Source organism: Gasterosteus aculeatus, chromosome 12 (genome assembly GCF_964276395.1).
Source record: "Gasterosteus aculeatus chromosome 12, fGasAcu3.hap1.1, whole genome shotgun sequence".
In the NCBI taxonomy this organism is placed as follows: domain Eukaryota; kingdom Metazoa; phylum Chordata; class Actinopteri; order Perciformes; family Gasterosteidae; genus Gasterosteus; species Gasterosteus aculeatus.
Genome location: NC_135700.1, coordinates 21,513,040 through 21,527,716, shown reverse-complemented (window position 1 = coordinate 21,527,716; position 14,677 = coordinate 21,513,040). Strand labels below are relative to the sequence as shown.

Below are 14,677 nucleotides of genomic sequence, written 5' to 3'. Positions count from 1 at the left end.
CATCACCACATATTTCAACCGGCCCGAATGACAAACTGAAAATTTTAATAAACATGTTTATCGTACCGTACGGCAGGTCACACTGCAGGTTTTTGATTAAATTGAATATTAATCAGATACTACCAGATGGTGGGTAGAAATCAATTGATCTATTTTTTAGAATCTATAAAGGACTACATTCAAATATTGCCAGAGACCAGGGGAGAACCAACATTTCTTCTCAAGAAATAAAAATGTGTAAGTAAATCCTCACGTCGGAGAAGCTGGAACCCATAAACATTTGGAATTTTCCTTGTGATCTTATCGATTCAAGCAGTTGCAATTGTTTGCAGCATCAGCAGTTTGGATTAATAAGCGTGCGTCAGTGTAATCCACTTACCCGCTGGCGACATCGTCGGTGCGCGCGGCGTTCTTGCTCAGCACGTCCCCGTCGCTCATGTATCCGGTGACGTCCACTGCGATGTTGTCCAGGTCAATGTCCTCCCCAGCTTTGTCCCCGAGGTCCACGCTGCCTCCCCTGCCGGCCAGCTGCCGCCGGAGATGCCCCGGGTAGAGGTAGCGCCCCGCCTGTCCGCCTGCCGCCCGGCCGCCGTAGCTGTTCCCCATAGAGGGGGCGTCGCCCGCCTGCAGGCGAGGGCTGGAGTGGCCCAGTCGCCACGACGACAGGGATGGGCGGCTGGAAGTGAGGCTGAGGATGCTCCGACCCCCTCCGCCGCTGTTGCTGACCCCGCTGCCGCCTCCGCCGCCGCCGACGTCTGTGGTGACGCTGCCATCGAAGGTGGTTTCCAAGGTGCTGCGCAGAAGCAGACGGAGAGAGGATTAAGGGTTGAATCTAGTGTCATTACTTCACAGAAGGTACATGAGGAGAAGAGACCTCTTAATGCGGTTCTGAGCTGGTTTAATGACTTCATGGCTGTTATTACATAGTAACATACATCTATTTAAAAGATGTCTGAGATATAATGCAGGTTACGAAGGATGGAGCAGCAAACTGCAGTCTCTTCTCTGACTGACCAATAGAAAGTAGAGATAAAACGAGGCCGGAGCAGAGGTCAAACTTCTGTGGGACGGACCGCGATTGGAGCTCAGCCTGAATCAAAGACGACATGAAAGACGGGCCCCGCGATCAAAGCGAGGGGTCCCTCAAAGGAAGGACGAGACGGGAACCAGAAGGAAACGAGGTAATACCTGTAAAGCCAGATGGACACAGTCTGCTGACCACGACGTGGGTTCAGAATCCCCCCCCGGTTACCCCGACTGGCTTGTTTACCACTCAACCGCAGCAGCCATTGTAAGGCGCTGCGCTTTGATGATCCCTCAACAGTACAGCCTTTGTTTTTCACTGAAACACCTTTCTGTTAAATCCTCATTGTGTTGTGTCAAGTGTGAGCAGAAAAACACCGTAAACATGTTTGGTTACTCTCGTGGTTTTTATAAATGACCAATACTTTCTTTTCTTTTTATTGTAGGTTTGCTTTGCAAACTTGAAAAACATGCATGAACAAGATGTCTTGTGTTGATGATTTGTCTAAGTGTAATTATACCAAATTTCTTATTTTACTGCAAATGTATGGGTCTTTTATGTGTTTTGCATTTTGATAATCAGTAGTTGGACTCAGCGCTGCACTACTTAATCCCCACAGACTGCCTGTTAAAACCAGCTGGCAGAACAAATGCATTAGTTCTTGTTTTTTTTTACCTGTGTGTGACTTGAGTTCCTCGCAAGCTGGACATGGTCTCCTCCAGGTTTTGCCGCAGGTCTGCTATGTTTTTCACGGTACGCAAGCGCCTCGTCTCCGGGTCCTCGCCTGAGGGAGACAAAAAACAGAACCCAGCTCAGAAACACCGAGCGGCACAATAAGCGGACGGAGACGGACCCGGTTCCCCGAGAGGCCAACGCACCCGAAAGGTCCTCGGTGGACAGCTGGCTGGTCTTGGTGAAGGAACCGTCTCCACAAGTGTTCCCAGTTTCCTCGCCGTCTGTTTGGGATCTGGAGGGGGGGGAAGCAAACAGTCGGGGAGGTCAAAGGGGTGGGGATATCATCGATTCGGAACTACTGTGCATTTAGTGCGAAGCTAATGTTCCGCAAATTGTCACGAACGGGGGATAAACCTGATTAAGGATTAAATCTGCTGCGTTTCAAGCCTTGTGACCGGAGACTCAAACGAACGCCCGCTAAGCCCTGAATGCCAGTAAAAAGGTGCTCTTTGACAGATAAATCAATACAGTTCACCCGCGGCACTGGCTGGTGCTCTTTCAGATGACGACGTTTGAATGCCTCGGTTATATCCGGCCTTCGGTCTTTGCCTGATCCCAGACTTTGACCCCGGTTAAACCTACACAGCACCACGACTTCCCTTCAACTTCTGCCTAACTGACCTGGTGTTAGTTAAAACTTTAACATTTTCTGTTTCCTATATTCCTCTTTATCTTTCTGACAGGTGGAGGCGTTATAATGCTGCGGCTGACAGATATGCAGGTTCTGAGTACTGATGAGTTCTGAGATGATGGGGCACTTCTGGGGAGGTGGGTCCAGTTCAGGATGTGCAGAGGCAGAAAGGTGGACCTCCTTCCTTATCTCCCGTAAACATTTGCGGGGAGGAGGAGGATGTGCACTGGTTTATTGACTTGTTTCATGCAGCCTGATCTTACTCGCCGTGTTGTAGCCCGGCTTAGCCCGGAGTTATTTTTAGTAGAAACCCTGTCAACCAAGCCACATTCCTTCTTAAAAAGGGAACTTCACAGATTTAGCATCGCACTCCCTTAAGCACATTAAAAACAAACCAAAACATGCAGCAACGACGACGGTTCGGTCAGAGACCAAGGTGGTTTATGCAAGCGGGACATATTTCATGTTGTGTCGATGCTTGGGTGCTTAGAGGATCCCACCTGTACATGAAAGGTGCGACGGTGGCCGTGTTGGGGTGGCTGTGGTGCTGTTGGGTCTGAGGTAGCTGCACGCTGATGGTGTTGCTGGCGGTGCTCTGCGTCGTGCCTCCTCCCGCCACGGGGGAGGCGCTGGCCTTTCCCTCTGTGGACGCCAGGCTGGAGGTAGAGCTGGAGTGTCTGCTGTCCCGGTCCCGGTCCCGGTCCAGGGGGCCGCGGTGCATGGCCAGCCGCATGCTGCGAGGCCTCTCCCCCACCTCCTTTCCTGAGGAAGCTTTCCCGCCGACTCCTGGGGCTTTGCCTCCTGGCTTTGGTATTCCGCTGTGTGCAGGGGTGGAGCTCTCCTTTTTGGCCGCCTTACCCCCCTTGGGGATGAAGCTCGTGATTTTGGAGGTCCTTTTGTTTGCGCTGTCCGTGTCCACGGCGACGGGAGCCACTTCCTCCTTAAGCTCGTCCCCCCTGAGCTCCGTCCGGTCGGGGACCGAGATGCGCTTCCCCACCTCCTTCCCTTTCTCCTTCCCCTTCTCCTTGTCTTTCTCTGTGCTTTTGACGGAGCCCTTCTTGGCAGTCAGAGCTCTGCTGAAAGTGCGCTGGGCGATGCCCCTGAGGGCGATCTTGGGGCTGCTGGCGGTTGTGGAGACGGTCGTACCTGCCGAGGGAGGGGCGGCGTAGGACGTCCCGTTGCTGGTGCCGTTCACCCCCGGCCGGACGTTGCCATCTTCTTCCTCCAGGGGCTCGGTGTTGGAGCCAGCCTCGGCCCTCTCCACCTGCGCGGCCGCCAGCTGCCTGGCTGGGGCGCCGCCGTCGGTCTGCGCCGCTGCTCCAGTGGAGGCTGTGGAAGATTTGGAGCCCCCTTTACTGTTGAAGAGCTTAAGCTTCTCCAGCATTGACCTCTGAGCGACAACTTTTGGGGGAGCTTCAGCCCTGCAGGAGGAGTCCTTCTCCTGCTTGACGGACATCACGGCCGAGGCGGGGCTGCTGGTGGAGGAGGGAGAAGGGGAGATGTGCTTCGCGCTCACTGACTTGCTCCTCCAGGGCTTGCCGCTGCTGTTGGGCTGGGGAATGGCCGTGGAAGAGGAGGATGAGGACAGCGAAGACGGGGGAGGGATCTGGGTGGAGGTAGCGGCGGGGATGCTGGTGGAGGCGCTGGCAGTCACTGCAGATGAAGGAGGATGCTCAGTCATCGCCGAAGGCTGGGACGTCTTGCCCTCTGAGGAATCTGCACCAGAAAAGACAAATTGGATTGCAGGATGAGATAGGGAGGTACAGTTGTGCAAAAGTTGAGCACATCTGGGGGGGAGAAGAGAACAAGATGATGAGTCTCGACTGACCCCACACAAAGAGGCCTTATAAGGCCCTGCAGGTGGCCTGCGTTGATGCAGCCAAACCTGCTATTACTTTCCATCGGGCGAGCCACCAAAACTGTTAAAAACCCTGCAGCACTAACAATGAGAGGAGCCCATCACAAACTGTTTATAAAAACAATGAGCAGCAGGCACAAGTGCTTTAAACTCCTGCCAAGCAGGCCGAGTAAAGAAACAGTGCCGCTGCACTTATAAGGCTCGGACTTACATGGGCTGCTTTTGGTCCGCTTCCCTCGGCGTTACAAAGACACGTTGTCTGGCTACGTCTGGTTACATGCACTCAGTGCCTTGATAATTAGATTCATAAACGGTGTAAAAGAATACAGTTTAACTGCAATCTGAAAACAATAAGTAGGAAGCTCTTTTTCCAATGCAAAAACGCTCCCGTCCACCACCGTTTGAATATATGAAATCCAAAAATCAAATCGTCTGGGTAAATCTGCGACAAAGTGACTCGGCAGCATCTCAACAGGCAGACTTACCAAGAGCCGAAGGAGTGAGAGAAGAGAGGACGCTCCTGTCGTAACTCACTGCTCCTACTAAGAAAGCTTCAGTGTCCTGAGCTGCCGAGGTTCAAGTCAACGCAGACGGGCTACTAGCTGCACGTTGAGTTCAGATCAGTAACATTTGAATATTCAAACACCAACGGCCAGTGAGAGTGAGAGAGGGAGAGAGAGGGCCTCTGCAGGCCGCACTGGGAGGAATTAATCATAACAGTTCCACTACAACCACCCCCCCCCAACACACACACAGACTCATATTTATTACAAGTCACTCCTGTGTTTTGGTTTCTCATACGAGTGGAGTCCCCTTAGACCTACGAGGATTTAGCTTCTTGACACGCCGCAAGATTGAAAAAAAAAAACATGTTGTATATATTATTAAACAGGGGGACAACAAATGTTAGAAAGGTTATAAGCGTTTTAGTCTCACGATAAGCCAAATAAAATAAAATGTAAAGTAAAACAAATTTGTAATTGTAATCAAATCAAATAAAATCACGGGTTGTACAATGAAGAGTTCCCTTCAATTCATACCAGCTAAACTCATTCCACATTCAAATGCTATTCATGGGGTCTAATAAAGTCCCCATTTACACAGAGTATTAAACACTCCACCGCCTTGTTTACCACTTTCTCATGTGGCTCATTTTACACCACCTTCCATGTGCCTAGTTGGAACTAAGCACTTAGTTCTAAGCTCTCCGGCTCTCCCTTCTCCCCCCGTTGAGCATTTAGCCAGCGAATTCTAAAACGATGCAGCCATCAGGAAGTGATTACAGCCCAATTAGCTGTGCTAGCAGTTAGCAATCGGAAAAGTGGGTCAGGTTGCTAATAGCTGGCGTCCTATTGGAGGCGGCTGAATGAGACGGGGACCCGTTGTGATTCCGGAGCGGGCAGCAGGGAGAAAAAGGGGACTGCAGGTTGGGGATGAGTGAAGCTTTCGTGTGGGACCAGCAGGACGATCCGTGCAGTCTGTGAATGGGGTCATTGGGGGGGGTCAGAAAGGAACGGAAGAAGAAAAGCAGGACATGGAGAGGCCCTGGACACTGTGGGGACAGCTGGTCGTTGTCATGGCTGCACCCGTTGACCGGGACAGATACGCTCCAGTTGGATTGCCGCGGCTGAGGGCCAGTGGCCATTCTTCAACGCGTTGGGTCAGAAGTGACACAAGACCGATGGACTTGGAAACTGTTGCATCACAAACACCACCAAGGTTTTCAGACCAGGATCCACACTCGGGCCCCTCTCAGATAAACAGAAAGGCCAAACTCGGATAAAGCAGCAAACGTTGGTGATCTTTAAATGAGGCCAAGTAAGCTTAAAGCCTTATAAATAAAAAGTAAAGGTTCTGATCACAGATTGCCACTGTGGCTTTTTTCCAATGGTTTTCAAACATCAGCACAATATGCACTTAGTCATTGACCCAATGACCCGTCGTGTGCAGCCTTGGGCCAAAATCCTGGAATTAATCTGCAAAGTGCCCCTCTTTCCCAGTGCCGGTCGAGCTGCCTGCTTGAGGAAACATGTTGGAAGAATTTCAGCGTTTACCACTCAACTGGTTAATTACGGCGGCCATTACAGAATAAAATCCACAGCGGAAAATGACGGCCGTGGAGTGCCCAAAGGGGCAAAGGGTCACAGACCCACGCTGCACTTCCTGTGGGCCATTAAAACCTGTCTCACCCTCCCTGATCGGTCTCAGGCGCTGCCTGCTGCTTCACAGAGCCTCCTGATAACATCCAGGCATTTGGGGAAATGAGCCGAAGTGGACCCGAAACTCGTTTCACGGATCGTCACACTCGTGTGTCCGTGCGAGCGCTCCTTTGTGTTAATGCCCGACTACAGCCGAGGAAGACTGACTGCATGCGTGTGTGTGTGTTCAAATCTCTGTGCATGCATGTCAGATTTAGGAGAGAGGGGGATGTTTGTTCAGCTCAGCAACTTTAAACGCCGACCAGTGACCGGAGCACATTCAGTGCAGTGTGACCACTTGCACATCACACGAGGCGAGCAGTGACCCTGTGAGATGGAGCGTCGGTCGCCGGTAGACACCACAAGCACTTCGGAGCAACCCCTCTCAGGGCCACAGGACATGAACCTTGTCAGTGACGCAATTGGCTGAGCTGAAAATGTCCTTCTTATGGACAAGTGAGGGTGTTTTGGGGTCAAGGGATGACCTCCGACTGATTTGCAAACTCCAGCAAACTTCTCAGTTTGAGAATGCAGGTGTATGCTTACTCGTCAGGTTCTGATTTCCGAAGCCTTCTGTCTCTCTCTTTCCGTCTCTCTCCCTCCCCCCTCTCAGGCATTGTGCTCCAAAAAGTGAGAGGGACAGCCGGCTTTTGTGCGGAGGCCGACACTTTTTAAAGTTTCTCCACATGAATACACTCAAACAGTGACGCCGCGGCTCATCAGAAGGCCATTCATTCTGCAAAGGCCCCCGCCATAAAGAAACACAAACACACACACACACACACAGACAGAAACACACACACAGACAGAAACACATAGACAACAGGGAGCGCGCACATAAACGAACACCCTGCCACAGGTGCAGCCCCCGGCTCGCTCTGCTCCGTGTCACTTGGTGGACACCGAGACGTTGTCACCTTGTGTCAGCGCAGAGCAGGAGAGAAGATTCAGGTCCGTCTGCTTACTGTACAATGACTCCTTTCTCGTGTCGGGGCCATTGACGCAAAGCCGATCCGGCCTCACAAAAGAAGCCGCAGGGGCACCTCTGACCATCCGACCATGCAGCAACACAGTCTCACAACATGCATGTATGGTTGTGTAATGGGTTGCGGATAAGTGCACAACATGCATCTTTGAGGCAAAACACTAAACCGGGAAATCAGCCGGACGCCGACAGATTTTTAATGGCACCCTGGTAGCAAAAATAAATTCTAAATCAGGGTCAGTTTCAAACCACTGGAGCAAGAAGTTAACCACTAAGTGCTCAATATCGTTTCAACCAAGTTCTTTACAAAAAGTTTGTGTCAACTGACAAAAAAACCTTCTGCTAAGCTTTCCGTAGCATCAAATATGTACATACTGTAGCATCTATAACAACAAAACAGACTAAATCCGCTTCCATACATTCAAAGTTTACATGCAACGCTCAAAGTCCACATCTGAAACTATGAGCTGTCATACTAGCTTAAGGCAGTCTGTAAGTGTGAGCTGACAAACCTCATCGGTGCTGCAGACCTCCGGGAGGAAAAGAGAAAGATGGAAAAGAGAAGAGGAGATGGACAAGAGAGGAGAGAAGACTCCCAAACCACGGGCCAGCAATTCAGAGAGTGCAGGAGGGGGAGGAGGAGGAGGAGGAGGAGGAGGAGGAGGAGGAGGAGGGCGTCACGGCAGGGGGGGCGGGACATTACAGCATGTCAACAACAAATCAAGAAGGACGGGGCGTCGATAAGTGATTGTCAAACTTGCTGCTGCCAATCAGATGATATTCTGTTCCCAAACACACAGATACACAGTTTCACACATGCATGGCAGGATGGTACATTTACTTTCCTAATGTAAACTAAAACATATATTTTTTTCCAGATAGACTTTGCAGACAAATGGCCACGCTCTAACCTGGTGATAATAATTAAAGCGCCGTTAGCGCTGCTGGCGTTGTTAGCTTCTAGCTGCTGGCTCAGCCACCACCGTGTTTGTGAGCCATGCAGATGCAATAGATGCAAAATGCCTTAAAGGAGCCCTTCAACATTCTGGAAAATATATAATACTTATTTCATTTCAAGCCAGTGTTATAATTCTACGATTGATCAATCTGAATCTACAGCCAGTAGGTTTGACTAATCACAAAGCAGCCCGAGACACGGTGACATCATCACTAGCGCGGCCAAAGAATAGTCCGGTACAAAAATGTATAAAATCACAACCTGTACCTTGTTTATTTAATCTTTGTATGGATTAAACAAACCAAATGCAACGTCTTGTTTCCTTCTTCCCAAGCTTAGCCAGCTAATGGCTTCTCATTGGGCTGCCAAAATGTCGTACTATTCCTTTAACACGACCTACGGATATCATGCAAAGACACACAGAAACACAACACTGAAACGCCCCCAACGGAGGCATCAGAATAAGTGGTTGACGGTTCTGTTCCCAGTTATTAGGTCACACACACACAGGCTTTCTCTCAGTGTGTGGCTCTCCCTCTCTAGGCGGTCAGACCTCTCTGTGTAACGCAGGGTAATGAGTTTAGACTGAGAACACTAACACAGTCTATATAAAGCCTCGGCCTCCCGAGTTGTGACAACGCCGCTCTAACTGAATATACTGCCAAACGCCCTCACAAGTTTGTCTGCTGCAGAACTCAAACACTGGGCACATCTTATGACACTATGCAATAATTCCCAGGCGGTCACCTCACCTTAAACCTGCGACAACGTCCTTAAAAGAGTCAGAAAACACAGCTGCAAGGACAGACTTTCTTCCCTACTAACAGTCACTAAGCTGGAAGCTTGTTGTAGAAAAGGAGAACCAAACGCTCTCCCCTCCTTGTGACGTCAAACAAACGGGTTAGGTAACTGAAGTGACCTGTCGGACCTTCTTTTGTCCTAAATGCATCTGAGCAAACTTGCATTTTTCCCCTAAACAAAAGCACCCAACGGAGTAGATCCACACTCAGCATTGACGTCTCTAAGAGCTGCAGGGTTCCCCGTCTCCTTCCTCCTCTTACCTTTGTTCAGCTGTGAGTTGGCTTTGGTCTTGTCACTGAAGCCCTGGCTGCGTCTGTTCCCAGCGGCGCTGACCGAGCCTCTTGGAGGGACGTCCCCGCCGGCGGTGGACACCCTCGCCGAGGGGCCGGGAAGTCTGAGCGAAGGGAGAGAGAAGCGATGAAGGGAGAATAGCGTCAGCATAAAGCCTTCGACTCGGCAAGTGGAAGCACGCACATTTGTTTAATGGGGGCCTGGCACAGCCTACAGCGGCTGAATCCAACAGGAGCATACCGCGTTAACATGTACGAGGGAACAGGTCAGAGCGGCACAAGCCTGTTCCGCGTGGTACTGAATAGCACAATGTGTCGTCTAAAAAACAGCAGGCAAACACCTGCAAAGAGTTTCAGGCAGAGGCAACTGTTTAGAGGGTTTAAAAAGCCTCCCAGAAATGATCGTCGTCACGCTGGCTATTTTGATTCCCGCCAAGAAGATTAGCGAGAGGCCACAGACTGTTGGTGTGAGTTTATTTTGCCTCCATGAATGCACCTAGAGCTCACAGCAGCATGGACGTCTCCGAGTGGGTCGGACAGGCTGACGGGTCCTGGGGGGGGGGGGGGGGGGGGGGGCACCTTGATTCCATATTGTACCTCGATCTGTTGCCTCGTTCTATCAGCCGGGCTGTAATCTGACCAAGCCGTGCCACAAAGTCGGCTAATGAAATGCTAATTCACAGGCCGGCGACGTCATCATCATCATCACCATCACCCTGGGACTGTGAGACGGATGCTGATAAGCAGATCATGGGTTCTATTGTCAAATACAGGCAAATGGGAAAAAGGTGGAGGCTTACAAACAAACTGAGGTATTTATTAAAAAAAAGTATTGCAAATGTCAGAGTGAGGAATAATTTTGCACACGTGAGATGCATTGCTCCGTCTTCCACTTGCAAAACGGGGTCTTAAAAGAAAGGAAAAGTGTTCTTGGGGGGAGGCGAGCACCAGGAAGAGCTCGGCTCTCCATCTTGTAGATACACATGCTGACCAGAAGGTGGCGCCGTTGCATTGCTTTGGATAAGGAGCCGGTGTGGGGCAGGTGCAATGAAAGCGGAATCTGGGATGGGCAGCATGCAAAACCTCGTCCTAAATCCAATTTCGAGGTAAATCGTCACATAACACGACACCGCATGCCGGAAAAGAGGCAAAAAGGTGAGTCCAGACGGAAGTTACAATCCAACGACATCTCAGAGCGCGGCACATACCAGCCACGGATTCTTTCTATGTTAATTATTAATGTCACATCACATGGGGGATGTGCTTGTCAAGCAAACACACACACACACACACACACACACACACACACACACACACACACACACACACACACACACACACAGACTTAAGGGTTATCTAAAGGTCTTTCACAGCCCATTTAGCCGGCTTGGCCTGGAGGTTTAGTTCCAATCTGCTCAACCCCACCACCCATGCATATTAGATACTGCTTGTGGTAGAGGTTGCCCTTAATCACAGACAAAGAAACAACGTGAAACTCGTTGCACTACGAAGGAGACATTATCCTTGATTAGGGGCAATTTCTACTTCCTATTTCCAGGAAAGGGGACGGGGCGGGGGGTGTGGAGGAGGTGGAAAGAGAGGGAGGAGCAAGGAAACCGAAAGGCCGAAGAAGCTGACCTAGAGGTCTTTTTCTGACCAAGGGAAAACTTGAGCAGTTTACTCTGAGAGCCATCCCTAGAGGAAAAGAGAAGAGACACATGGAAGAGGACAGAGAGGTCAGGCTTACAGTAATAAATGACAAGAGGTGTGAACAGGAGGACAGAGATGACAACATGACGGATAACAACAGCAGAAGCAGCAGGAAAAGGGACGAATGTGACAGAACCCATTCACCCAGTTTCAAGGTTATGCCTGCCACGTTGGCGCTCACCTGGACTGCATCTCGGCCTGTGCTGCTTTCTGGGCTGCAGTCCCATGCGTAGAGTGGCCGAGCAGGGCCGGGGCGCTGCTCTGCTGGCTCAGGGGAGGGTGCGTGCCCTGCGACCGGGCGCCGGGTGGAAGGGAGGGCTGCGACTTCTGCCGCTGGGCGTGATGATGCTGCTGCTGCTGCTGCTGCTGCTGCTTGTAGCGGGACAAGCTGAAGAAGAGGCCGAGGATGGCTTTCAGATTACCATTCCGGATCTCTGCGGGTCAGAAATAGGTCGCTTCAGCCGTGCACAATGACAGCTGTAGTAGCGTTCTTTGCAGGGAAAAGGAAGAAAATAGGCTTCTACTGGCTGTTTTGGTCTTTTCATTGTGTTTATTCTGATGACAGCAAATGTATTCATCGCTTGTTTAATTCTATTTAGACAGTGTAGTTAACAGTAACGAACCTAAATCACCGTCCAGCCCACTGTCATGTCCGTCCCTGCTGTTCCATATTTCATGTTTAATTCCACAGCCTTCTACTATGGTTAGGGGAATATTTTACTTAATGTTTGCAAGATATAACCTGACTTGGCAGCTCCCTCGTTTGGTGTCAACTCAACCAATGCAATGAGTTACGCTTGGTGTCATCTACTGCTGCCTTTGTTTCTGACGTGCATTCGTTCTTGGACACATTGGAAGTCTGGAGAAAATACTAGAGAACATGTACTGGCTGGTTAACGTCTTCATGCCATTAGGGGACGCTCATTCACTGTTCTCTGTGGATGCAAACGTATAAGCCAACATCTATCGCTACATTTAAAAGCTGCATCATTGTGGTACTTTTTGGCCCATCAGCCTCGTGCTTTTAATGTCTGCCGTCCGGCATTTATGCAGTGTGTCCTGGCAAAAGAGCTTTCCAATAAAAATGCTTCGCTTTGTTATTTTGGGGCCACCGCTCCGGTTCCAGGGAAAGCAGGAGTGCGGGAGTCCACCGTACCCTCTGAAGACAGTCCCTGGATGTTGACTCCTTTGGCTGCCAGGAAACTGAGGCAGGCGTCGATGTTCTCAATCTGGACAGAGAGACAGACACAGCTGTGAGACAATGCCCCGGTGCATTTCCATTACGATTTGCATATTTGTGTAATGTGAGGAAGCATGCCGGTCTTTTGCACGCTTCTCCTAAAAGATAGACATCACCATGAAAGCTTATGAGTTAAATGATCAACCCTAATCAATAGTATTGTCCCCCCTTTCCTCGGTATGTTATTTTTAGACTCACAGCCATAAAAAAAACACATTTGTGGTGACTGACGTGTTCATGTCCCGCTGTGCAGAGATAAATCGGCAAAACGCGATTCAAACCAAGCAGTCGTTTGTCAGCAGAGCCGACCGCGGCTAAACCATCGATACGGATACAGCCGCTCCGGTTGTCATGACGGCAGCCATGGCAACCTGGAGCAGACTGCTGAGCTGTCACCGGACCGCGAGAGGATTTGATAGGCAGACGGGCTTTGTTTGCAGCCCGTGGGACCCATTATGCGGCGAGTGTGCTGAGCTGGCACACGCAATCACAGAGTAAACCACATAAAACAATTCATCAGGCCGAGTCACGGTGGATTGATGACGCGCGATCAAAGTTTACCAACTGTTGTTCTCGATGAGCAAACGCACCAGGTACGGCACAGAAGATATCTCTCTGGCACGGCCGATGCTCTGACGGTAAAGTGGCACTCGAGGAAAGGCAATTTATTGAGGAATCGACTGAGAAGGGCACTTAAAAGCATTTTACAGTATGCAAAAGGGTTAAAGAGGTGCTGAATCTTTTTTTACACAACATTTATTGCCAGTGAAAGTAGGTTTATATCTAATCTGACACAATGCACGGACAACAAACACCTTTTGAAGGTTTAACAGTTTAAATATAATCTCCTTTCTAAACAAAAATCTTTTGTCTGTAAATGAGGCCGCATGAACGGCATGATTACACTTAATGCGCGGAGACTAAATATAGCCTGACCTACAGCTCTCTCTGTGACTCTCCTGATGGGAAGCATCTGACTGTGAGGTGAGAAGCCGAATTTAAAAACTCATCTGCATCGGCCTCCATTGCAACACGGTAACATTTGATTCATTAAAACACATGAGCCACTCCATCATTGTCGCGGCTTCCATTATTCCTCTAGAACTTAGACTATTTACATCCCCACACTAGCTACAAGTATCAGTGTCAGTTGTATATATGCTTCATATCAGTGGGGTGGTTCTGTTTTAAAACAGCAGTGCTGCCCTTGCTGTCATGTCCGTGACCTCTGACCCCACAAACAGCTGTCAAAGGGGCCGACATATGTTGCCCTTTGAGGTGATACAGCAGAAAACGTGGCAACGGTGGGAATGCAGAGTGTGGCCCTCTCTCTGGATGCCACAGACTCTTTAAAAATAAACCTTTCTGAAATACCCCAGCGTGCCCGTCCACATACCCAGAGGCTTAAGCTTTCGCCTGAGTGACTGAACCAGTCCTCGACTGGAACGCAGTCCTGGTATAGATGGCAGTTTAAATAGCAGCCGCCTGCAGAAAATATGCTTCATTAATAAGATACCCTATCACAAATGCCAGGCTCGCCCCCTGCGGAGATGCTCCCAAGCCCCGCCTCTCATGGACACATACTGAAAGCTCATTTACCATTTAAAACATGCTGGGACCGGATCTCAGAGAAGATGAGCAGTGTTCAGCTCGTCAGCCGCCTCCCCCCCGCGCGTCACTGTATAGGTCAGTGTAAAAGTCACATCTTTGTGTGGGAGACGCTGTGGTGGGCGAATTATAACCAGGTCGACGTTATCCGTCCCCTTCCTCACCTCTCCACTCGGCCATTTTTCTCCTTTTCATCCCGACCCGACTAGAGGAAACTTGATTCATGTATTGAAAGCTTTTATTAATTTGACCGCTTCTGAAAAGTGACTTAACATTCTATCGAGTCAGGACTCACACACAGATATCCGTTCTCCTCTTTAACAGCACGTTAAATCGAGCACATTTTGACTTTTGAACAAAATAAACTAGTTGAAAGTGTCAGTTTAGGTTCATGCAATATACCTACAATGAGCTTCTGTCATTATATATTGTCATTCCAGAATTATCAATTGTGTAAAACAATCATTAACTTTTAATCAACAACGGCGATTACTGACCGATTGAGTGTGGAAACATTTGAAGAAGAACGCTGAAGAGAATTCTCTCATAAGAAGAAAGCACCTCCAACTAATCCCAGAGAGACTTTAGCATCAAGCGCTCCGGAGCCCTGCAGGAATCCTCTGGTAGCTCCTACCTGCC

At 49.7% G+C, this 14,677-nt stretch overlaps 1 protein-coding gene across 10 annotated transcripts in view; it reads right to left on the bottom strand.

The window, feature by feature from the left end:
* Nucleotides 1–14,677, bottom strand: part of nav2a (neuron navigator 2a) — a 150,844-nt gene that overhangs the window by 40,321 nt on the left and 95,846 nt on the right. For 5 of the 10 annotated variants that reach the window (XM_078085756.1, XM_040202630.2, XM_078085754.1 and 2 more), the window contains 8 exons: nucleotides 12,347–12,419; nucleotides 11,372–11,624; nucleotides 11,119–11,175; nucleotides 9,451–9,584; nucleotides 2,891–4,106; nucleotides 1,903–1,991; nucleotides 1,700–1,808; nucleotides 380–793 (listed from right to left, as the gene is read on the bottom strand). In XM_078085756.1, the coding sequence (XP_077941882.1) occupies nucleotides 380–793; nucleotides 1,700–1,808; nucleotides 1,903–1,991; nucleotides 2,891–4,106; nucleotides 9,451–9,584; nucleotides 11,119–11,175; nucleotides 11,372–11,624; nucleotides 12,347–12,419 (2,345 nt within the window). Of the gene's footprint in view, nucleotides 1–379; nucleotides 794–1,699; nucleotides 1,809–1,902; nucleotides 1,992–2,890; nucleotides 4,107–7,943; nucleotides 8,056–9,450; nucleotides 9,585–11,118; nucleotides 11,176–11,371; nucleotides 11,625–12,346; nucleotides 12,420–14,535; nucleotides 14,658–14,677 lie in introns of those variants that run through there. The other 5 variants (XM_078085759.1, XM_078085753.1, XM_078085760.1 and 2 more) reach the window with 3 other exon arrangements.